Below are 26,867 nucleotides of genomic sequence, written 5' to 3' on the forward strand. Positions count from 1 at the left end.
GTGTCATTGGATGATTATTTAAAACCAGAAGAACTCATATGACTTCTGTAGTACACTCAACTTCATTGACATCACGGCCATTGACTTCCAGTATGTTTCAGGATGATGTTGAAATGTGGATTGATCTACTCCTTCCAAAATGATACTTATTAATCATGGCACATGGATTAGTTTCACAGCACACCACTCTTCGTCATATATAAATTCTCCCAGCCACATTTCCCTAACCCAATATGAATTTTTTTTTTTTTAAAGGAAATTTAGTTCGGCAGAGGTGGGGCTCGAACTCACACCGCACCGCTATCGTGACTTCTGAATGAGCCTAGCGCCTTAGACCGCTTGGCCAACTTGTTGGTATCCATCTTGAAACTTTTTTCAACATATAAAAATTGCATTTTCACCATCAATTCAGTGTTAATTTCCACTAAATTCAGAAAATATTTTGGCGTATATAAAATTGAAATAAAATTCTCTGCTTTCTCTAAACCACATAAACTTTAGCACCATTGGGTATCACGAATCGTCATATATGATGTACAGTTAATATTCAAATATTTTTTATACATTATGATGCTTCAGTTTTTACACAAAAAATATTTCATTGAAAACCCTCCACTCGGCTATTTAAAAAAGGTAATCAGGCTTCCTCAACATGTGCAAGAAAATAGCATTCAAATTGTTCTTATTTTAGCAGCCTTTCAGAAATACTGGTGAACCGTGTCCACTGCTGTAGTTTCACAAAGGCATTACACTAACATTAAAACTGCTGGTAATTTCTGAATCTGTCAGAAAGTAAAGTGCACATTTTCAGAAATAAAGCAGAAAATAGACTGTGTGATTGAACTCTAAACATTGCAACCAATTGTTGCTACACAGTTTGATGTGTGCAGTAGTGATGTTCTCATAGTCAGGGTTAAATTCACAAAGATTTTCAGGATATACCACACCAGGATACCAAATAGGCAAATAGTAAATACTAAAGAATTGGACAACTTTGCAAATACAAATAATCTCCTCTTACACAGACATGTACCACTTGCTAGATGGTATCTTTGATGTAACTGCAGTATACCTGAGCCTGTTTCATCCTATAAAATTGATGAATATTTTCTCCTGTTAGCTAATCTGCATATAAGGCAAGAAAGTTCTCTATTATAATGGCCACCTTCCATCTATGTTTGTTAATATAAGATGATAACAAGTGTATGTCCGGAAGTAGCTCAATTCCCCTAAGGGTTTTATGCGGCAAATCAGCCTATTTTGGGTATGCTTTAGCCAATCAGCTCCCTGGGTGCACTTGCAGCCCCGAAAGTTGCAAGCATACCCCTGGATGATTTTCATAAAAATTAACCAGCAAACTCTTTATATTTTTTAACTGCCATTCGCTGTCTATATTTAATTACTGGGATACAAAAAAGAGCATATTACCGGTCTATCATCATTCCTGTCTGCATCATTATACATTCATAGCAATAGGAAATGAGAATGTAACAAAATGACTCCCACAGTACATCCAAACCATGTTGACACAATGGCCAATGACTTCTTCAGTGTCTGTTAAAATTAATCATCAAAGACGATGATAAAAAGATTTGGTTTCTTCTCTGCACTCCACATTAACATCATGGGGTGAGGAGAGATGCAACATGGACATGTTACGCTGGAAGCAAGGGGAAATGAAATGCTGTAGCTTTAAAGGAACATTGATTAATTTTGAGTTCACACATGAAGAGTTCTAATGTAAAAACCGATATATCTAGTTTGCTCAACTTGAGATACAGGCAAATGTAACTTGGCAAATGTAAAGAACATAATAATAAAATATGTGCTGTTTTGCCAGCATTATAGGACAGATGTTGGTGCATGGCCTTAAAAAGTGGCCTTGACAATGACGTTTATTGGCTCTTCAAATTTTGTGGGACATTATACAAATGTTTACGTTTTAGTTTTGAAGAAACATCATTTTGGCACGTTACATGCATCATAATGTCATAGATCCCTAGCAAGTCATATTCATTCATACTCATTTATTTCCATAAATATCATTACCAAGAACAGCAAAAGCCATCAAAGTAAATTGTACAGTCCAACCTGTTTTATCTGGCCATGATTGGCCCAGGCAAAAAATCCAGATAACTATGTGTTGAAAATGACAAAACATTAGGATTACTTCATAATGTGGTAATTAAACTGAAAAATGGTATTTGTGCTTCAGATAATGAAAATAAAGCATCACAGCAATGGAAAACATGTTTCCTGTGAAGATCACACATCTGGATAATGGAGAGATCCACATAAAAGAGGTGCTGATAAGGGAGGTTGGACTGTATATCTATATTTATATCTTCAGTAGGAATAAAAGGAGCACCTACTAATCTTCAGTAGAAATAAAAGAGGCATTTACTATTTATAAACAACTCTTTTCAGAGCCACTAACCCACTAACCTTTTATTAGACAAGGAGCTATCTGCTTGAACAGCTCTTTTCAGAGCCACTACATCTTTAGTAGGCATGGGGCGCCTACTACAATAGATCTTTTCAGAGCCACTGAATCTTTAGTAGGTATGAGGCCCCTACTGCAATAGCTCTTTTCAGAGCCACTGAATCATTAGTAGGTATGGGGCACCTACTACAACAGCTCTTTTCAGAGCCACTGAATCTTTAGTAGGTATGGGGCACCTACTACAACAGCTCTTTTCAGAGCCACTGAATCTTTAATAGGTACAGGGCACCTACTCCAATAGCTCTTTTCAGAGCCACTGAATCTTAGTAGTAGGTATGGGGCACCTACTACAACAGCTCTTTTCAGAGCCACTGAATCTTTAGTAGGTATGGGGCACCTACTACAACAGCTCTTTTCAGAGCCACTGAATCTTTAGTAGGTATAAGGCCCCTACTACAATAGCTCTTTTCAGAGCTACCATCTCTTTTGTAGATAAGGGCAACATAATATATAATTGGGTAGGGGCAATCTATGTGCAGAACTCCTAGTAGGTACTGAAGAAGTCAGTTGAACATTTGTTACATCAAAATCAGTTCAATTAAAAAAAACATGTTATGGAGGAAAAAAAGCTGGCAGACCAAATGCTGACAAGGGAGGTTGGACTGTATATCTATATTTATATTTTCAGTAGGAATAAAAGGAGCACCTACTAATCTTCAGTTGAAATAAAAAGAGGCACTTTTCAGAGCCACTAACCCACCAACCTTTTATTAGACAAGGAGTTATCTGCTTGAACAGCTCTTTTCAGAGCCACTGAATCTTTAGTAGGTATGGGGCACCTACTACAACAGCTCTTTTCAGAGCCACTGAATCTTTAGTAGGTATGGGGCACCTACTACAATAGCTCTTTTCAGAGCCACTGAATCTTTAGTAGGTATGGGGCACCTACTACAACAGCTCTTTTCAGAGCCACTGAATCTTTAGTAGGTATGGGGCACCTACTACAACAGCTCTTTTCAGAGCCACTGAATCTTTAGTAGGTATGAAGCCCCTACTACAATAGCTCTTTTCAGAGCTACCATCTCTTTTGTAGATAAGAACATAATATATCATTGGGCAGGGGCAGTCTATATGCAGAACTCCTAATAGTTACTGAAGAAGTCAGTTGAACATTTGTAACATCAAAATCAGTTCAATAAAAAATATAAAAAACATGCTATGGAGGAAAAAAAGCTGGAAGACCAAAAAGGCCAGAACATTAGCCTTAATTTCCAGAAACCCATATTTGAAGATAATAAAGTAAATATGCATGAACAAATAAAGAATTAGTAAACTTGGTCACATCACATAAAATCAATATTCTACATTCAGCATCAATGGTGAAATGTCATTTTAAAGCAAAACCGGAGTTCTTTAACTTGGTTAAGAAATATTTGCATTTAGAAAGACAATTGCTGCATGCTGATGTGAAGGGTCAGAAAATAATAAGGACATCTACAAATAATGCTGCCCACCCCCACAAAAAGTTGATCAATGCAATACTTCACAGATTAAAAATCTCTGCATGTGTTTCAAAACTTGTAATACATTTTATTACCTTGCAACTGAGAGTACTAAACTGAAGACAGTGTGAGCTCGGTAACTTGTGTAAGAGCTAGATAATGTTTTAAGAGTCTGTCATGCGCAGACAAAAAGTTGACTATGAATAACGTAATGAGTTGGACTCTGATCATGCGCAGAATAGAAGAATGTGTCACGTATATAGGAAGAAGAATACTTTTTAAAAACAATTATTTTAATTTTTTATTACCGATTTAATGAATTGGAGAGCAACGTTTGTACAGTGGGACCTGAGAGCACATCAAACACACCAAATTGCATTCTGAATATGAGGAATGTCCTTCTTATATCAAATAATTCTGAGTTTTTGAAATTCGCAATATAGACTGTTTGTACAGAGTATCACATGCCTGCTTGCAAGCTTTTTAACACCTTTCATATCAGTGTGAGCAATTTCAATCTCTCCATCTGAATAATAATTTAATACGATACTGTCATCATTAAAACACTCAACCTTGGCAAGACCAATGACTTTTTACATTGACATTGCACAATATGCACATATAAAACAATGGTATAATTTAATCAAGTCATCACCAATTAAGTTAAATCCTGGACAGATTGGGAATATTAAAGGTCAAGATCGGAATGGTTGTTTCATCGCATGTTTGCTATTTGTTAAATCCACAAAATTGCATCAGAAGATATTTCACCAATGGGAATGTATTTGAAAAGCTGCCGGGGTGTGTGGGGGGTGTGCATATGTACCTGCAAACATGGACCTACATTAGGATACACTCAGTGAGACCATGGACACACCTGCAACCATGGCCCGTCGCAAATAATGTAAAAATGCATTTTAAAGTGGTCCACCTTTGGGGGGGGGGTTTCAGGACAGATCACAGTTGGATAGGAAGTTGTTGTGTGTGGGGTGTGTGTGTGTGCTAGGTCCAAGGAGTGTTCAAGAAAATTAGAACAATTGCTATACCAAAAGTAAAAATTTCTGCCAAACTTAATGCAAATGTGCAAATTTGTGCAACTTTTCCAAACATTTGTTGGCAAATTTCTACAATTTTAGTTTCAGTCAGACAAATTTGGGCTATTTTTCTGAAAATTTTGAACTTAAAATGAACCATCCATATCTCAAAATTGGCCTAGGGTTATTGATGCGCAAATGGCAGAAAATGTGACCCATGTTTGCGGCACATCCCTGTGGTCATTGATGCTAACTGAAATCAACATGTGTTGTACAGGGTATCCAAGCCTGTACACAGGGGGTGCACCCCCCCCCCCAAATGTGCAAAAGTATACAAAATATGACAATTTTGCGAGCGTAGTGAGGTAAAAAATTAGGCTTTTTACGCTTTTTTGGTCAAAAAAGGTCCAAATTTGAGAGGAAAAAAATCCACTTTTCTTAAAATCGCCCCCCTTGGAAAAAAGGTCCACTTTTTCAAAATCAGCACCCCCTCAAAAAAAATCCTGCGTACGGGCCTGAGAGTATCCTTACCCCACACACACAGGTAAACAGCAGCAAAGTCAAAGCAGAGACATGGACAGACAGCAACAGACACAAGAAAATACTATGAAAGAAAGACAGACGACAAAAGGATCAACATGAGAATGTATGCATAAAGAAATATTGGCCATATCACAATGAAATCCCCTTTCCAAAATTGCAGGAATATTGAAACCATCGAAGCAATAAATAAGAAATGGATGCAATAGTCTGGTAAAGGCTGTAGGCTAGCAGAGGAAGTGGCTGAAAAGCCATGATTTTCCCTTCAATAACGTCTTTAGATATTAAATAGATCTTGGACAAAGCTCAAGTTGGAGTACTTGGGAGGATTTTGCCCTGCTTTAGTAAGGGGTTGCAGCAACTTGACTCCTAAATCTGAAGCTCTTGATTAAGATTACAACTGGGTAGTCCTAGGGGTGTGATCAAATTACTGGGTTGATTGGCACAAAACCAGATCACTGTAAATAGCTGCTCTCATGAGTAGATAGCTGCCTTATATCTTGAAACAGGTTCATCAGGTTTGGTAATAACAAAATAAACAGGTTTTTAATTTGTCAAAACCAGTGAAGAAACTTACTATTTTCTTGCTGACAGTTTCGTCAGTGAACCACTGACTTTATCGAGGCTTGTTGATGTTGTGATCCAACAGCTGATGACTGGCGGAAAGTTATCACTTCCGGTAGTGATGTTAGTCCTCCTCGCAGTCTCCAAAAAGAGGATCATAAACTGCCTTATATCTTTTTACAGATATGCAGCCTATAGACATGATTATAAATTAAAATAGCCCAATCTAGGCTAGGTGCTGAACTTTGAAAGGGGGTGAAAATTACAAACTTCTATGTCTTCCTCATACATGTCCTTTTCTTTGATTATTTTGATTTTGTTGTTATGGCCATAAAAATGGCACAGCTACTTTGACAACAACAAAAACTTAAATTTGAATGGACCAATTTCGATGCCTTTACTAAAAGCATCAACTCTACTCCACTGGAAGCTTCAATATGAATTGTATAAAACAATAATTTCTACTTATTACATTTATAATTTGAAAAACAAAATTCAAGGTCAAAGAGAAACTAAATAGTGCACTTAATTCAACTGGGTTCAAATATAAACATTTTTGATTAGAACTTTTGAAATACGGCACTTCCTTTCATTCCATATATCCTATGGCACATAATAGTTTTAAGGATATTATACTTAGAACTATTAAAAAACATAAGGACGTTATAAAATCTATTAACCATTCAAGTAGTTTATTGTATATAGAACTAGAATATTTGATTAATACACTATTGTATTACAGTTGTGCTCTGTGAATAAGAATGTAAATGTTAGACATTTTGTCAATCATGAAATTCTAATTCAATGAACAGAATTACTGCCTTTTAACTTTAGGAATATTTCAAAACATCACCTCTACTCCACCGGATGCCCTTAGTAATTTCCTGTTTACTTCAATACATATTTTATAAAACAATAATTTCTACTTATTATATTATATTGTGATTTTTAAAAAAATACAAATTTATACACATACAAAATGGCTGAGGAAATTCATGCTCAAGGTCAAAGAGAAACTATAGTAGTGCACTTAATTCAAATGGGCTCAAATATAAACACTTAAAAACATTTTTGATAAGATCTTAGCTTTTGAAATACAGCACTTCCTGTCATTCCATATATCCTACGGCACATATACATGTACTTAAAACTATTAAAAATCATAATGAAGTTATAAAATACTATTAATCATTCAAGTATAGTCTATTGTATTATAGAACTAGAGAATATAATATTAGATTAATACACTATTGCGGTTGTGCTCTGGTGATTATCAGGCACTAGAACTAGACAGTTATAATGTAAATGTTAGAAATTTTGTCAATCATGAAATTCTAATTTAATGAACAGAAGCCACTTTTTGACAAATACGGCATAAAATGTGCAAAATTATTTATAAACCTATATTAAATACGCTTCAATTTCATTTCTTATTTAAGGTGCAGCAATACTCAACTTTGATGGATGTACTGTAGTTAATAAAGATAAAGAACAAAACTTTGTGTTTTACTTCTGGGCCTGGACCACCTCTTAACATCCCATGCAACCAAATCAACCAGGATGCAATAAAACAGATGTGATGAGTAGAGAATTATAAATTTTTTAAAATTTTTGTTACTCTCCTCTACCATGTGATAGACAACAGGCAGATTAAATATTGGGCTATTCTAGTTGAAATCCCTATGGAAGACATGACCTTAATCTCCTAGTGTGAATTTTAAAAAAAAGCGAATTTTAAACCTGAATGTGTAAGGTACCATCATGAAAACTCACTTTATTCTAAAATGAACGAAACTTGTGGACAAATTCAGCTGTGCGTACTTTGTGGCGTATTACGCACTATGCTAATTATAACACACGCCATATGCACGGCAAGTGTGCACCTTGACAAGCGTGTTCTGTGACGACACAGACATTGCAGTTTACATTGTGATACAACATGCATGAACCAATGAAATTCAGCGCTTACCATAGTCACTGACTAAGAATATTATATAATAATATCAAGATATTGAAAACAAGAATGAAATAAAATCAACTTGATGATATTTTATTTCAAGATTGCATTCTGTCAAAATATCATCTCTCAGAATTCAATCCGACTGCTAGATTATTTCCATACTATGGATCAAATCTCCCTGGTATTATTCAGTATATGTGTACATCCATATCAAAACGATGCACTTGTCGGCTGCTACATGTGTCTCATTTCACATAATAGCTAGGAATAAATACCAGACTCATCTCCGAAGTGGAGGTCACTTTAAATCATCCCAAGTCACATGGTTTATGAATACAGATAACATTTCTTATACAATTTGACTTGGGGATGATTTGAAGTGACCTGCACTTGATATGAGTCTGGTATTTATTCCTAGTTATTATGTGAAATAAGACACATGTAGCAGCCGACAAGTGCATCGTTTTGATATGGATGGACACATATAGTCAGTGTTTTAACACTCTCTGTATAGATGCTGCATCACCAGCTACTCAGAAAATTTGTCACCAAAATCATAAATCACAGTATCTGTAAATCTGCTTGGAAATGCACATAATTAGAGCACATATTCTTAATATTGGTTAAGTGGTTCTTCAATTTCTTAAAGTAGCTTTTAACCTTTAAGAAAGAACCTCTGAATTGGGTTAGTGGAACCATAATTGCTGCAAATTTTGAGTAACTTTTTATCAAATTAACAAAAGCAGAACGTGATTTTCCAATGAATATATCTAGATGTGAACTAATTTTGTGTTCAGTGAAGCTATCAGCGTGTTATTACTGAGCAAACGGTTGACAGGAAATGAGACATAATGCAGGGTGATGCCAGGAATATGTGGTAACAGCCCCAGTTGAAACAGGTTGCGGTAAAGGGTAAGGGACAGTGATATGGAGTGCTGCAAGTCAACCTCACCATCAACCACCTTTTGAGGAGAACAATTGAAGAATTTCATCACAAAACGCGATAAATCGATAAATCCATTTGAGAAAAAGACCAAACTGTGTTAAATGGACATGACATTTATTGCATTTTGCAAAAAAGAAGTAACTTGCGCACCAGTTTACTGTTGGATATATTGCAAGTTGGTGAAAATTGCACCATCTCTCAACAATCGTTTGGCAGTGTTATCTCAATTGTCATATATTTGGTGCTTATCGTGCTTTGCAATGAAGTTATTTGATTGTGGGTAACATGCCCGGGTAAAACGCTGTGACGTGCCCAGTAGAAACAATATGGGTGACGATTTAGTGGGTGACGATTTAGTGGGTGACACCTAAAGTCACTTAAACCAAAGATCATGAAAATAATCTAGGTCTTTTTAAGATCCTTGCGTAAACTGCGACAAGTTATAATACCATGATACGGCGATCAAAATCTGACCTTAAAGCAGCTTGAAGGTCATCAAAAAGTTTTTCTAGACCGTTCTCCCCACTAAATATGTGGGCAGAAATGACCCAGTTAATGGCAAAAGGATTACAAATTATGTAGGGGAATAATAGCATGGTAATGCAAGGTGCTCAGTATAAACACGCTTATTGGTTGTGAAATGTACAGCATATAACAGGTTAACAAAATGATCGGTGATCCAAGGGGGAAAATCCCTGCTCAAACATAGAGCACAGGAGAACAGTTCATGGACAAATTATTCTTACTTTTAATATGAAGGCTTTTCCTCTAGCTTTAGTAACAATTACTTATATTATGCATTCAATATTATTTGATCTCACACACTGTCTTGGGTGATGAAGAAAAAATACAGGGTGAGGATGAAAGAGTTTTACATGAATTCCTGTGCAGTGACATTAAGGGGTAGAGATGAGCATTAGGACAGTATTTTTTGTGGGATATGAGAGCACATCAGACATATTGAATTGCATTCTGGATACGAAGAATGTCCTTCTGATATCAAATAATTTTGATTTTTTGAAATTTACAATATAATACACATTAAATGATTAATAATTGATATTTTTGATAATCCAAAATTCAGCGCCCGATCATTGCCAAAACAGTGTAAAATACAAATTTGTTTGCACGCTATGCGTGCACATTATAAGGATAAAGCCATTTCCATCCTGATAATGGGTGAAAATAGTGTAAAATACCAAATTGGTGTGAGCTACGAGCGCACATTGTCCCGATAAAGCCTTTTTTGAAGCTCAAAGAAATACAGGCTCTATATTGTATGATGCAACTGTCATTTTTTTTGCCTGTGCCCCCGAAATTTTATTTTGCCCCCCTGACCAAAAAAGCTGGTTATGCCCCTGACGTGCTCTCATATCCCACAAAAAATACTGCCAAAATGCTCATTCCAGAGCCCTTAATGGGACAAATAGTTTGTTCACTTGTATGCTTATAGGCACAAAGCCTATCCGAGTAGCTGATTCATTCCGAACAATGACCATAAGAGCTTGTAAAACAGTTTACTGTAACATGATTTTCTTCATGAAGTACCATGACCTAAAACCATTTATAACATGAAGAGCCAATAAGATGTGCAATGGTGAAGTCCGTCGATAACCTTTACTACAATACATCAAGGGATATTACATGTCTGGTCTGAATGTGTTATTTGATCGCACTCAGACAAGAGTTAGGAATCATGACATAAGAGATTACTTGTATTGTATTATAAGCTTGTCTGCCGTCACATTTTTGCCAGCTTGCATGTGTATAGGGAATGCTTATATCGTATTTAAAGGAATCGTGTAGGTCATCAGGCCTCAAAATTCAAATTTTCAAGGGTGCTCATTTCAAGATCAGTGAGCAAAGGGCAGAGGGCCGCTATGTACTGAAGAATGCTTTGTAATTGAGGGCAATGGAGGCAGTGGCGTAGCGTCATAGGGGCACGGGGGTATGTGCCCCCCCCCAATCGATCTGAAATTTAAAAAAAGTCCCATAGGAAAAGTGCCAAAAAATTACTTATGTCCCCCAATGTGATGACCCACGCTATGCCACTGAATGGAGGCTATGGCCTATGTGGCCGATGTGAATTTTGAGGCCTGTTGGTCATTGAAGCCCATATGTGATGTAGTCAAGCAAGTTAGAGGGTAAATTGGGTGATCGTACTGTTTGGTACATCCCATAGCACCTATCTCTCTTACAATGCAATTGGATCAGACTCCTCTGTTATGTAATTTTCCTGTGGGCGGGTCACTACTTATCCACACACAATGAGTCTGTTACCTTAATTCCCAGCATAATCCAGTAATACATTCATTTATACACATTGATGGAGAGGAGGAAACCAAGGTTAAGCACTGTGCTCAAAGACATGCATACATGTCTGAGGCAAGAATTGACAACTCCCTAAAACATTTAGGGAGTGGTCAATAGCAATACCATTTCCTTCACTTTAAATTAGTTTTAAGTTGTTATTTTTGTCATGTTTTCTGTTGTTTTTTGGTTGTACTCATAAGAAAATTAAAGATTTATGAATGGATGCAAGGTCAAGATTTTCAAAAGAAAAATCATAAAGATCTTCTAAGGGTGAATTCAAGAAGAATGTTCAAGGTAAAGATTGTTATCCATCATGCATATCTTCCAAGAAATGAGACATGCAGAAAGATTGATCAACAGAGATCTTTTAAGGAATTGTGGAGACCTTGGGATGAAAGAGCCATCTTTTAAGGAGGATCCGTGGGGAACTTTCAAGTAGGATCCATGGAGATCTTTTAAGGAAGGCTTCGTGGAAATACAAGGAAAGTCGTCAAGATCTTTCAAGGAATGATTTATGATGACAAAATCAAAGCAGGGTTCATGAAGACCTCTCATGGAAGTACCATGGAGATCATTTCAAAGCAGGATTCATGGAGATCCTCCAAGGAAGGATCCATGTGAAGATCCTCCAAGGAAGAATCCATGTGGTGATCCTCCAAGGAAGGATCCACGTGGGGATTCTTCAGGATCCATGTGGAGACCCTCCAAGGAAGGATCCGTGTAGACCTATTTTAAATGAAATATTGGGTTATTCCATTTGAAATACACCATACCCCTATGGACGATTTAAGAGATGTCTTTCACAGAGGGAGTATGTATTTCAAATGGAATTGACTAGCAGTAATCATTTTGAAACCCATACTCCTCTTGTATATGGCTTAACCTATATCTTCCACAACTGGAGTGAGTATTTCAAACTGAAATTACCCAATTGCCTATTCTATTTGAAACACATACTCCCTCTGCATGAGACTTTTAGTTAAACTTTCCAGAGGGAATGTGTATTTCAAATAGAATACCCATTTACCTACCTGCACAGCATGTTCAGCCACACGTACATCATCTGACTTACCTTTCTGATGAAGATGTTTAAGAATCTCATCCTTCCCCCATCCTGCCTGATGACTTGCTTCCAGTTCACCAGCTGATAGATCCTTGAGGATACATTTGGCAGTTTCCATGGCATCATTAAGACTTGATAGGATCACACCTGTTGGTCCACGCTTCACCCACCCACTACAGTATAAACCTGTAAGGGAAAGGAACATGTACATAATTTGTTATTATAGTTAAATCTCTCTATGCACATGACAAGTTTCAAAACCTTTAGAATTGTACATTTTCATGACCATATTTGGAATCAGCATGATAAATGCATTAAAATGAGTACAAACAAGCCTAGTATTGATTCAGTGAATCTTAAGTTAACTTTGACTTTTTATGTTGAAGCTGGAGTGAACTTGATAAAAATGGTCACAAAAGTGGAAATTACATCCAAACACAATTTTTATGCTGATCTGTTTAAGAAAGACAATAAAAGTATCGCCTGATATAACATGGTACTGTTATTTTCACTTGGAATAAAATGATGATCTGCCTTGTAATACACAGATGGGTCTCAAAACAATACTTTTATTCTCTAAATGTTACTTTTTTGACACTTTCATTACAGGATATGTCTTCATGACATACATGGGAGTAAACTTGATAACAACGGTCACAAAAATGGAAGTTAAATCCAAACATAATTTTAAGGTTGATCTGTTTAAGAAAGACAACAAAAGTGAATATCCACTCAAAAAAACTGAATGTCCTTAAAGTCATTAAGACCCAGCCGTGTATGTATGCCCTGATATAACACAAGATGGATACCATTATTTTCACTTGGAACAACTTGAGGACCTGCCTGGTAATACACAGATGGGTCTCAAAACCAACTTTTATTCTCGAAATGTTACTTGTTTGACACTTTCATTACAGGATAAACAAAGTCTTCATGATTTACAATATATACAAGGAATCTGAACACTTTACAGTTTGTCACTATGTTTGTTTGGCTTATATAGGTGAAAAATTTAGACTCACAACATCGTGTATTGATATAGAATTGCATGCATGCAGTTGGGTGCAGCACTTGAGCGTTGCATAATATGTGGCTGGCTCCCCCATATGTGAATTTATGAGAGTGAAAGTTTGGGATTTATTGACATGCACAGTAACAAAAACCAAATAATTTCCACCAATTATAAGCTGAACAAACTTTACCCACTGTGGCCCCAAATCATATCACCGGTGGCATTGATAGGGCTTTTTCAGAAGGAGGAGGGGGACAAAGGGAGTGAGGCAACTTCCAATGGAGGCTAAAAAGTATAAAATGGGCTAAAAAGTATAAAAAAGACCTAAAAATCTTAAAAATATCAGTGCAGGCAGCATTCCAGTGGGGATTGGGCAAGACTTCCCGTAGGGGAGGTCTACCCTCCTAGTGCAGATCCTAGTCAAACCTTAATAAACTATCGCACCCAGAAGCAGCTCTCCAGGTTACAATGGGACAATTATAAATAATATTTTTTGTCCAGCAGATTTCAAGCTAACTTTTTTCACCAGAGCAAAATAATGTCACTTCAAATGCATACATATTGTTGGGGATGAAAAAAACATGGGAGGATAAAATGATTATTAAAGACCAGCTTTTGACGTCAAATTGAACTTATCAACTTAGTCAGTATCTAAATAACCTTTTACCAAATGGCACATAAACAAACTTGTTTTTAATGTTTATTTATGGAAATCAAAGCCAATCAATATGATACTCATATGAAAGCAAATGTCTCAAAATTATACAAAGTCAATTTGATTTTGCCATAAATGAGAAACAGTATGGCAACAACATGCTGCATATCAAAACTTTGGTATTTATTTACATGGAGTTCAACAGACATGTGCTTGCTTACTTGCTTAATTCAACATGTTGAAGTGGCGTTACAGTCATATGATACAAGATAATGCTGGGCTGAGCCTATTGTATACATGATATGGTATTCATGAAATAACATCTTCTAGTATTCTGTTTATCAAGTTGGAGACTTCCGTATGATAGGATTTAGTTGCTCATGCTCAAAAATAATATAGGATTACAAATTGATTGAACAAACACACATTGGACTGCAATGAAGAATTATTACATGAAATTAAATACCTAAGTGGAAGAAGGGCCCAACTCCAATTTTTTACAAAAATGAGTTAGACCCAGCATTTTATTGCCAGCAGACTGTTCTTCCTTAGGTGTGAAAGATGAGCCAAAATCCACTCTCTACATAGTCTTCCACATACACTTAATCATGGTTTTCATGGAAGAAAGGCCCAACTCCATGCAGTTGGGCTCTTCTTCCACAAATATTGAGTTAAAGAGGAATTTTGTTCATCCATGAAATCTGCTTTTCACTACAATCAACTTTCTTGCTAAAGCAGTATGCAGACTCCGAGTATTAGATGTACAATATTGTATGTAACATATCTATGTTATTTAATCTATTGCCATTCTATTTCCAGTAATGTTTAAGTTCTAACGAATGTTTGATGACATAAAATCGATAATATGTTACGTATAATATCTGGTAGAAATAAATTATCGATTTTACGTCATCAAACATTCGTTAGAACTTAAACATTACTGGAAATAGAATGGCAATAGATTAAATAACGTAGATATGTTACATACAATATTGTATGTCTAATAAAAAGTCTGCTACTGCTTTACATATTACATGCTTCTACTTGTGCAATTATTGGATAATTACCTATAATTGCTAAGGCTATTTAGAACACATCTGCTTACGGAACTGGCACTAACAGTGAATGTATGTAATACTGTATGTTCATGTATTGAAGGTCCCCTGTTTTTTTTAATATCTCAAAAACAGTTTTGAAGGAGTTGGGCCTTTCTTCCACTAAGGTTTTAAATTGTAAAGTCAAGAGAGCAGCAGAATTAAACTATCCCAAAATGTTCCTATAATGGTCGGGAATCCTGCAATTATGTTCAGTTACTGTGAGTTTAGTGTATCCGAGATATTTTCTCTGAAAGTGTGAAGCAGGCTCTGCTTCGAAGCAGTACATAGAATATAATTGTAGAATTTCTTCTCGCCCCCATAAACTACGTAGCACATGCAGATATATGTAGTGTATGAACGGTGTCTCGTGGTTCGGAAAGTCATGTAAAGCTGGTGGTCCCGTGTACAGGAAGAGTCAAATCCTGTGCACGTTAAGTGTCAGAGCTATTCGAAAAGAGAAGGGGGACCATCCCCGGTTCTGATATCTGTATAATCACTTCCTCTAAGTTCCAGAGGACTTCCAGTTTAGCTCAAATGAGCTGCTATAGGAAGTACAGGAAAAGAAAAGAAAAGAAAGAAAGAAAGAAAGAAAGAAAGTAGTACCCAGCAGTAAAGACAATTGTCACCACAGCACCACAATTCTTTTTGGAAAACACCCATAAGGTGGTTCCTAATACATAGAAATTCCTATTGAAATTGTACACAAGGGAGGTTGTCAAACATTTGTTAGAAGTTAGACATTACTGGAAATATATATAATGGGAATTGATTAAATAATGAAGACATGTTGCATAGAATAGTCTACATCCACTAAAAAGTCTGTAGCGGCCCTTACACCATAGGGCCTGATTCGAACCTTTTATTCAACATCTAATATTTGATATGACAAGTACAAAATTCGTTATTCCATTTATTTCATTTTTTCAACTGTGTTGATAATTTGTCATGCATTTTATATGATCTTCTATGTAGTTTAAATTTCTGTTTTTCCCTTGTTTTAAATTAGTTGTGTATTGTATTTTGCAAGTCATTTATTCTTCTTTCAGGGCATTGGGCTATTCCAGAAATTAATGGCACCCCCAGAAGACATGTGAACTTTTTACTTTAAATTGTTGGGAATTCCCAGACCAAAACTTTATCCAAAAATATTGGGAATTCCCATTTTGAAAAGAAAATGCTTAAAAAATTGGGAATTCCCAGTGGCCCTAAAGAAGGCCGGCATATTTTTGCCCAAATGATTGGGGTTCCCAAGCCTAAAAAGGGGTTCTTTTCTTGGGAATTCCCATGTCTTCTTTAGGGTTGTAAGAATAATGACCATTTTTGTTGGGTATTCCCAGAACTATACATGGTGACACTTTTTGGGAATCCAATGTCTTCTTTGCAGGGAGTGTGTTTAATTTCTGGAATAGCCCAATGGGACTTCATTACATTTTGTGCTCTGATAAATTGGTCTCGTTTGTTTGCTTATCGTTCATTTGTTTATTCATTCATTCATTTGCCCTGGTGCATATCCCCACTATCCTCTTAATCATGAATGGAAGAAAAACAAATTTAAACACAAAATGAAATAATAATAAACTTACAAAAGTTTGCAATTATACCATTTCTTCTTCATTACAAATTTATGATTTTCACAGAGACACAAGGTCTGTCTAATTTGGTATGTATTTTTTCAAAATAAACAGTCCTCAATTTTCGGAATAAATGCATTTCAATGCACTCTCAATTGCTCTTTTAATCAGTCATAGTTATCCATATTTTACTCACAATCAGGATGCTCAGAAAAATTGTACTTGTTGATTATTGCTTTCAGTTTTCATGAATAAATTACATGAATGCGATATATCGAGTGCGTAATTGTCAATATATGTTCACTTTCCTACTGAAAAACAAATTAAATATTAAAGAACAAACTCTCTTTTTAAGATATATAGCATTCAGTATCATGGTCCTAACTAATTCAAACCCTCCCTCCACCATCTCTGATAAAAGGGATTTTCAGAGATTTTGTGTACAAAATATGTTGTCTATTACTACACAACGAAACAATTAACAACAATGTAATTTAATCATAATATCTTATGTCTATTTCATAAAGCATGTAAGTGTCAATTGCAATCGCCATGTAGCATACGTCCATATATACTGTGTAACATATATACACACTATTTACCGCTGATAGCAAGTAATTCATCAATGTCCTATCTACTGCTGATAGCAAGTAGTTCATCAATGCCATATCTACTGCTGATAGCAAGTAGTTCATCAATACGCTATCTACTGCTGATAGCAAGTAGTTCATCAATACGCTATCTACTGCTGATAGCAAGTAGTTCATCGACGTCCTATGTACTGCTGATAGCAAGTAATTCATTAATACGCTATCAACCGCTGATAGCAAGTAATTCATCTATATTCCCTATCTACTGCTGATAGCAAGTAGTTCATCAATGTCTTATCTATCTACTGCCGATAGATGAACTACATGCTATCAACAGTAGATAGGGAATTGTTGCAATAGTTGCTATCAGCAGTAGATATAGGATATTAGTGAACTACTTGATATTAAAATCATTTAAATCTCCACAGTCCTTAGCTACTCTTTGGCGAGGGAAAGGAAAAAAGGAAGGAAGAAAGAAAGAAGAAGAGAAAACCTTTTCACCTCAAAACTCAAAAAACAGATTTTTGTCTTCATCAGATTACTTTCATTTTTGCCATTTGTGTGATTCAGTGCACAGCATATCTTTAAGTTTGTTCCAAAAATGTACAAATCTAATATGATGTGCTGATTTGGCAACCACTGATCCGGGCCACTGATAATCCTTTTAATGACCATCTACTTGCAACATCCCTGTTATCATCTCTCCTCTTTATTTCATCACTTCTCATATTCTATTTCACATTTATTTGTTCAAATGATCAAGCATAAGTTACTTTGCTATTTGACCAGGATTTAAGGGACCAATAAAATGTAAGTTATACTCTGTATATAATTGACAGAATTCTCTAAATCTTGTATGTGTCACTTTTGTTTGTCCTAAAAGTAGGTCAATTTACTTGCTAAACCAGTATGGACTGAGCCTAAATAATTGAGATAATATGCCCATAGCAACAGGTGGATTGATACTGTCAAACCTTGATAGCCACCTACAATCAGTATAACAGTGTGACTTAATACTGAGGAGATTATACTGAGGAGATGATCAAAAGGCAAATAAGGCTGGATGTCATTCTGGTAACTAAAAGTTTCAGCAACACAAAATAACAATTCTATCTATCTAGCATGGCAACCAAGAGTGACATGCTGTTCAATAACTTTTTTTCAATAAAATTCATCTTTTAAAATTTGTGAATACTGAACAACACAAATGTAACAGGTGTAGTGCATACATTATGTGGGATACAGGACACTTACCAAATGTTGTGAATGCATTAACCAAATAATTGCCACCTATTTGGTATCTACCAAACTATAAGATTTCATGTTAAAACAGGGTACAATTACCAAATAGGGTGCAACTTGAGTCTAGTCCTCATTTATGGAGTTTAGGGTTAGGGGTTAGAGTTGGGGGTAGGGCAGTCTTGAAATGAGACTAGTAGAGTTGCACTGAACAGACAGGGTTTATTGTTTCTAATTATTTGCAGTGCAGAAACACTTTGGATCCCAACTACTCCCAAATAATAAAGTGAGTAATTTGAGTCTTGAGGTCGAGAGAAAGGGCATACTTAATGCAATCGTCCCCCTCTTTTGAAATACCAGGACAAAAAGTTGAGATTCCCAGGGATTATCTTGCTTTTGATATGATTCAGATCAAAATGACTTCCCGATTGTGCCCCATTTTAGCATTGAGGTTTTTGTACCCATTGGGAACATAATTGAATGGTAAGGTATATTTCTGGGAGCGGTTCAGTTAGAGGGATGACGACTTAACCATTTCACCCAGTATGCCCATGGTTCATCCTACTAGCATATTCATGAAGACAAGTCCTTTCATGAAAATATAATAAGCATAATTCCTGGAAAGTTTCGTCATTTGCGAAGGAAAGTTGTTTCATTATTGATGTATCTCTCAGCACATACTCTGATCTGGATAGTATTTAGCATCCTACAGCAGTCTCATGGTTTAATTTCTTCATTCATACATCGTCATTGCACAAAATGCCTCAGGAAATTTCACTTTTTTCTTCGTCTTCTTTTTTTTTAGCAAGAGAATCTGTAATTAACCTACAATTTTAGGAGCAAATTCCAATTATTTTTCTACAACTACATCATCAAGGTTTCCGTGCTATGAGAACCTCGACTTGGAGGCAAAATAATTGAAACATATTGTAATATAAATTCACCAATGCCTAATCATAGAGACCATGATTAATGAATGACCCTAGGCTCATTGAACAGTCTCTATTTTTTAAAAACAAAAAAGAAGTAATTTTACACCAATTTTGAGTGTGAATGTGAGTGTGAATATGTTATTACCCAAGTAGTATTAGACGCAGCACATATTTTTAGCTTTAAACTGAAATTATACTTCAACATGGTGTGAGATTACCATTTAAGATATGTTTTCTACATATAAGTATAGGCTTAGTATATATTTCATATTTACCAAATAAAACTGTAATGCTGTGGTTTAATTTTGCATGGAACTGGAATCCCAAAGTGGATTTACTGTTATACTACAAAAATAGAATTAACAGAATTCTGTGAAAAATTAACACCTGATATTTTCATTGTATATGAAATTGTAACAAGTACCTTATAGTTGATCAGAGTTACAATTTTATACATGAATATTAGTGGGACTTTTGGGTAATATGTGATATTATTTTGCTCAGGGTGGGGCTTAGTTCATAAGTTGGTACTTTATTCAGCATTTAAAATAATCTTTATTGAGGCAATATATGACACTTTACAGGAATTTTTAAAAGTTGTTAAAATCCTTAAATTTGCTAAACTTCTTCACAAAATTTACGCACACTTTATTTTCTTCACTCCAAGAACTATAAATTTGCTGAAATGTAAATTTCATTGATTATTTGATAAATCTATTGCAATTGGTTGGATTGCTGATAACATGATAAATCAATTACAATTGATTGATTTATTTATAATTGCAAGTGATTAGTTTGTTGATTAATCACATATGTCAGTACAGCACCACCATGAGACTAGTATAGACCCTAACTAATAAACTCAACCGGAACGGTTTACAATTGCAATGGTAGACATGTTGGTTTTAAGTGTCAGAGGGACAGGTCTGTAGTTCGATTCCACAATCATTCATTCATATCCCCTGTTTTATTGTATTATCATGTGAATTGCCCTGTATAGTATTTGTTAGGGCCTATACCTTCTACAGCTGCTGAGACTAGTATTCAGTGATATAACACCATGGCGATAGGTGAAAACAATTTTTGAATGCATTGCCCTGCACTATAAGTAAACCATTGATTATCAAAGAATACGCATGGATTGTAATTCTATGGAAATTTCACATCATGAAGAGTCCATGTACGTTTCACTCGCACCTGTATGATTAGTGTCTTGGAAAAGAGAGGAGGTACTGTATTCAATCTGTGATTGTGCACAAACAAATTGGTTTGGTGATCGATTTGTGGATTAATTCATCAATCAATTACAATTGATACATTGTAAACTTGATTGAAAAGAGTCAAACTTTGTATCATTTTCCTTTGCTACACCACGTATTTACATGTACAGGAAGATGTTTTTGCTTATATAATTTTGATAAGATCAAAACAAACTTGACCAATTCTTATCTTAGTAATTTGATCTCCACACACTGAACAAACAAAAGTTATCTACAAGAGCCATCTGTACATGAACTCGCCAATTGCCTCTTATTTTTGTAAATTGATCCGTTTTAAACGGTCGATTTTGTAGAACATTGTTCCCAGATGAAGACGTTAGAAACTTGATAACACACAGTAACCAGACAGAAAGGTTACACGGGGACTCAAAAACAAAAGAAATTGGCCAACAAATGCTACATGATTCTATTGATATAATAGATGGCTTATGCAATGTCTACACGTAAGGAATACAAAATCTTGTGAAATAACAATTTTAAAAAGTATATAGCTCAAATCTAAAGCAGCATGGTCAGAATCGAGTGTTTGCATTTGTGTGGGTGTGTTGCTATGTATGAGTGGGTAAGATGCCAAAAATGTGGACACCTTTAATACTGTTACGTACATTTTGAACAACTGTGGACCCAGAAGATCGCATAAAGCCTCAAAATGTATTTATCTTGAGTCCTCTATGGGGGATACAATTGGGTCAGGCCACAGTTTGGCAAGCATGTCCTGATTAGATCCCTGGTTTGATACTAAATTTGGATCCACTGTTGCTAGTGTTCATTTGGTTATGGGGGGAGAGTCCATGGTTGACACATCTTACCAGTGTAGGGGCAGTTGGTGTTTGTGTGGGGGGTGGGTGGTGGTGATGAGAACATAGAGAGAATCTGAGCAGATTATGTGCATTGGGCCCTGTGTGATTGTCAAATTTATTGGCTAATTTCAGTGGGAAATGAGTTTTGCTAAAAATCAAAATAGAATTTGTTCCATGCATGCAACATTCCTTTTTTTTTTTGGTTGTTCACAAATTTGCCCATCAATAAACCTTCATTCACACCAATAAATCTGGTAATACAAAAGTATTGCTACCTGGGGCTGGGATTTGCACTGTAGTTATCCAATACACTCAACATTTCTTAATATAGCTGCGATATTCAAGTATAAACCTTAATACCAGGGATTGTGCAAGGCAGTGAAAGTTGAGATGCGGTAAGGACTCCGGTGTCAAGTGAGCATTCCACCATGGAGGAAGTGCTCCAGGATGCCTTGAGATTGTATCTGTGAAATGGACGGATAGATGAACCAGTCAAGAGCTAGTCTTTCTTCAGGATGAGTTTTATAGATTTACAGACAAGAGATGGGCAGTGATGCCACATTGAGTACCTTATCAGCATAATTGGGTTATTTTTGCAAGTTTTTGTAGAGGTTTTTTTGTGTAAATTCCCTTTATTTTGCAGATTTTCACAGGTTTTTAAATCATTAAAAATAAAATGTTGAATTGCCTGTTTCACATGTTTTCAACACAACTGTGATTAATATTGAAGTACAAACAGTGTAGTAAATCAACCAAGCCCATAGTCAAGATTTATTGGGGGTGCAGGGAGCCAATAGTGGTGTTTTTGTTTAAAATAAGGGTTAATTTCAACATTTTTCACACAAAAGGCAAACCTTTTGTGAATATTTCCTTAAGAAATGGTAGATTTTCAATATTTTTTACAGACAAAAGTGGACAGATTTGCATTTTGGGGTGGGTGCACTCACCTGGTTATTGCTTTAAAATCAATTCATACACTCTTAGATAGTGAGAACCAATCAGAGCAAGCGTTAGAAAAATCCAAACCATGCATTGATTGTGTCTAATATGCACTCCCTGTAGTTTGCACATGTTCGCGTCGCATAGGCTTGATTCATTTTCCGGGCGGGTTGATGCATTTATATTTGGTTCTATTTTCCAATATTTTTAGTGATAATTTTGTTATAAAAACAGCAAATATCACGTGTTTTTTTTCTTTTCGTGTATGAAATAGGTTAATGAACTCGTATTACTTGTTGCTCGAGAAATTAGACAAAATAATGCACTTGCGCCTATGTTGATGCATCTAATGCACTCCCCCCTTCGGGGCTCATGCATTAGACATATCAACATCAGCGCGCGTGCATTATTTTGTCTAATTTCTCTTCCAACAAGTAATACGCGTTCATTAACCTATAAGTGATTATTCACCCAATTGAATGATTTCCATGATAAATTCAGTTCAAAGCACCCAAATGGCAGAATTTTGGGTGCATCTTAAACACTACTTCCTGCCACCTTGATGTGGACACCACACTTTGGTGTGAAAATTGTGGTAATACTGGAGATGGGTAATAACCAGCTTCAGGGAGTAGAAGACAGGTGATTTCATATTTTTATCACCATTTTTATCTATCTTTATAGCTCTTTTTAAAGGTGTACAATCTGATTATGGATAAACACTGTCACAAAACAATTTTGTGAAATATACTTTGCTGTGCTTTATATAGCAATAAACTGCTCATGTTTTCAAAAGAAGGTCTGGGAACTTGTTTTCTCCAAACAAAAAAGGTCTCGGAAATGAAACTTGGTTTGTGGATTGTTAGAGTATGGTATCGGGAGCCTAAACATGAATTAATTTTGTAAATAACTGCAAAATGTGGGTGTATCCTTCATGTAATTATACGAAATGTTACACATATATATAACAGTAATATTCATTATGGATAGGCTTATGTGTATATGTATGTATATAGATACATAGGGTGTGGGGGGGTGTATTTTAATAGATATATACGAAACAACATTATATAGACCATTACTCTCAAACCTGTTTTCCAATTACATGAAGGAGTAACCAAAATGTGGGATATTGAAGAGTTTGTAGGTATTTGTGCTGCTGGGGTTTAAGGGAACTGAAATCCATGATCGCACAAAATCAGTGTAAATTAAGTATGAAAATATTTTAGAAGGACCTGTCAAATGTGGGGGATAAGAGTGCTCTGAAAGTGGTTGTATGGGGAGCAACATACCCACTATAGAGTACCAGTGATGACGCCACAGAAAACTTTTTTTTTTTTGCATTTCAGCGTTTTGAATACCATGTATCGGTGGAGCATGATGAAAAACATCCACAGTCAAATTTGGTGGGAATCGGATCATGATTGGCCGAGATATGGCGCATGAATAGGCCAATTAGCCCCATTGAAATCAGGTATTCCATGTGGCCAGTTATCCAGGCCCTCATGATCCGATTCCCACCAAATTTGGACTGTGGATGTTTTTCATCATGTTCTACTGAAATATGGTCATGAAAATGCTGAAATGTAAAAGAGATAATTTTATGACGTCACACTTCAATACTCTATAACCCAGCTATTTTGGTCCCCATCCAGCAGTATTATCTAGTAATGTCTTACCTCTAAAACTTGTCAATCATATCTTTTCATCTTATCTGACAGCGTGATACAGACTGAAATCATACAAATGGCAATATTTATCTTGCTTCTCGTCTAATTCTGCAGCCTTTTAGCTGTGAATGCTTGAAGATAGAGAAGGTATCTTATCCTTCCCATAATCCTTTGCAACACTATGCATCACCTCATTACATAAAATGACATGCCTACAACTTTGTACAGGTTTTCATGTTGAGAATAAACTTGCTAAACATTGATATTCAAGAAATAAACATATTTCTGGATCTGGATGTACTCTGTTCTTTGTATTGAAGCACTTTTTGTCACTATTGAACTAGCAAATCAGTACAAAAAATTGAAATGGAAGAATGCATTGTGGGAAGTGTAAGATATTTGCTCTGGCTTGAAGAGTTGAGATGCAACAGGTGATATACGGATTATACACCATTCCTGCCTTCTTTTTTGAAATGCCACCAACTTGTACGAGGGGCGGTCAATAAGTTTGTAGAACAAGGTACTTGAAAGAGTATTAGCCAAAATCTCAATCTTGAACATGGTCATTGCATACCTTAATGCACCCATCGCAATTTTTCTTGAAACCATGTATATCAAAAAAATGGAAGTCTTCTGATCGCTCCATGAGCCACTTTTCAGTGAACTCTCACCAGCACTGATCACCAGCAAACCTGATATTATGAAGGTAGGGTTTCAAATTCTATAATAGGTTTCACTAACTGGAGGCTGTGCCTGGACCCGATGTGGTTGCTTCGATGGCTTGCCTCAATTTTGCTATCAAAATGGTATGATATATGCCTATGATTGTACTTTCATTTGACAAATGAACTGTCATCAAGACTCTCCCTGAATTTCAGAAAACAGTGATGAAGACCTTCCACTACGGTGAGCGAGTGGTGATCTTCTTAGGGGTGGGAGATCCAAGGGCGTCCACTGAATGGATTCATAAAGATGAAACTTGTCTCGGTTCGCATTCTAAGTCTATAGAAGGTGTGAACCTGATTATGTCAACCGGTATCAATTTTGTGCATAAAGATTCTGGGACCCCATCTAGAAGACACCCTGGAATACCCAAATGTTAATGGATTTATCTTGAAAACACTTTCATCAGAGTTGTCATATTTTGTGGCTATCTCATCGTTCTTGATTGGTTCTTTATTCATTATCAATGCCACTGTACCAGCATGCATATCATTAGTGGTGACATCATCAAGTCTTTTGGACCTTGGATGATCTTCAAGGATGCTCATTCCATCCTTGAACTCTAAGGACCATTTTGTTACTGCTGAATATCAAGGACTTCATCACCATTTACAGCAAGTGTACATTGTTACATCTCATGTGAGTTTTCATCACCGTCGGAAGACAATTCCACGATGACCCTGTGTTCACTTCTGGTAGTACCTGTGAATTCAAGGAGGTAGGGTGTCCTGCCCATATACAATGATTCAAAATGGAATCTTTTTGCAGTAATGTTTTGAAGGAACAAGCTTTCAAATGAGACCAAATTCATTACCATGCGACAAAGTAGCATACCTTGTTCTACGAACTTTTGAACTTTCCCTTAATCATTTTAATATCTATACAGCATATAAAAGGCTTTTACAAAAGTAACATGAAAATGTATAATCTTGTTTTTCAATCAGAATTCTGACAACATACAATCATTTTTGCTATGGGTCTGAGATATAATCTAATCATGATGTGTAAAGTGCCAATCATGCAAAGACTGCTACGCAATAATTGTTAACAAAACATTAAAGGAAGAAAACAGGTATGATTTCAAAACTTCCCAACACCCACTAGGTAAACAATTTGTAACCTTTTAACCAGCTTGATACCAATTTTTCAAGTAATTTGGTCCCCATCATAATTTTGTTGGCCACATTTAATGGAAATGACCCAAATTTTTGGCAAATTTTAAAATGGTTTTCAGAAAAGAATTGATTTATAACTAATTGCTAATCAGAAATAGATTCTCAATTCTCAAGGTTGTCATTCAATGGACATGGCTACCTGTATAGGAATCACACAATAAAATATATTTGGTTGGTGTACATAAATGGTGTTACACAACATGGTTTTTCTTTGCGTCTTAATAGTCAAAATGATACAACCAGGTTTTTTGTCTTTGCCCACAAATTTTTGTATTTTGCTCCCCCACCAAGAAAGATGGCTATAGCCCAGGGGCTACATCCCTGCATTTTAGTCTTTTGTGTGTTTATTACAAGCATTTCCGTTGACAGATTTTTATTTTGTCTTCGTATGGTCTTGAAAACCATGTTACATTCCCTACTCACATATCGGGTCATATGCTTGATCTGGTTATTTCAAGGTCAGATGAGGCATTAATTAGATACTGTGCTGGTGACCTCCGCTATGGCTCAGACCACAATATGGTTATCTTCTTGCTTCAACAGCAAAAACCACCTCCCCTTAAGGTTACGTGTACACTACGGAACTATCGTGATCTCAGCATGGAAGACTTCAAGTGTGATCTAGAAAAAGAACTTGCTGTTGAAGCTCAACCTGATGCCGATGTAAACATGAAACTTAACAATTTCAATATTGCTTCTACTCGTGTCCTTAATCAGCATGTCCCATCAAGTACAAGAACACGTAAAATAAGACCAAGGTTCCCATGGTACTCACAAGAAATAAGTGAAGCTCGTAGGGAAACACGTAAACTTGAAAGA

At 35.9% G+C, this 26,867-nt stretch overlaps 1 protein-coding gene across 1 annotated transcript in view; it reads right to left on the bottom strand.

Annotated features, from left to right (window-relative positions):
• LOC140151412 (NADPH:adrenodoxin oxidoreductase, mitochondrial-like) overlaps positions 1-26,867 on the bottom strand; it is a 704,260-nt gene that overhangs the window by 264,322 nt on the left and 413,071 nt on the right. Inside the window, exon 10 of the mRNA XM_072173745.1 lies at positions 12,375-12,551. Within this exon, the coding sequence (XP_072029846.1) occupies positions 12,375-12,551 (177 nt within the window). The remainder of the gene's footprint in view (positions 1-12,374; positions 12,552-26,867) is intronic.

This window comes from Amphiura filiformis, chromosome 4, assembly GCF_039555335.1.
Source record: "Amphiura filiformis chromosome 4, Afil_fr2py, whole genome shotgun sequence".
Taxonomy (NCBI): domain Eukaryota; kingdom Metazoa; phylum Echinodermata; class Ophiuroidea; order Amphilepidida; family Amphiuridae; genus Amphiura; species Amphiura filiformis.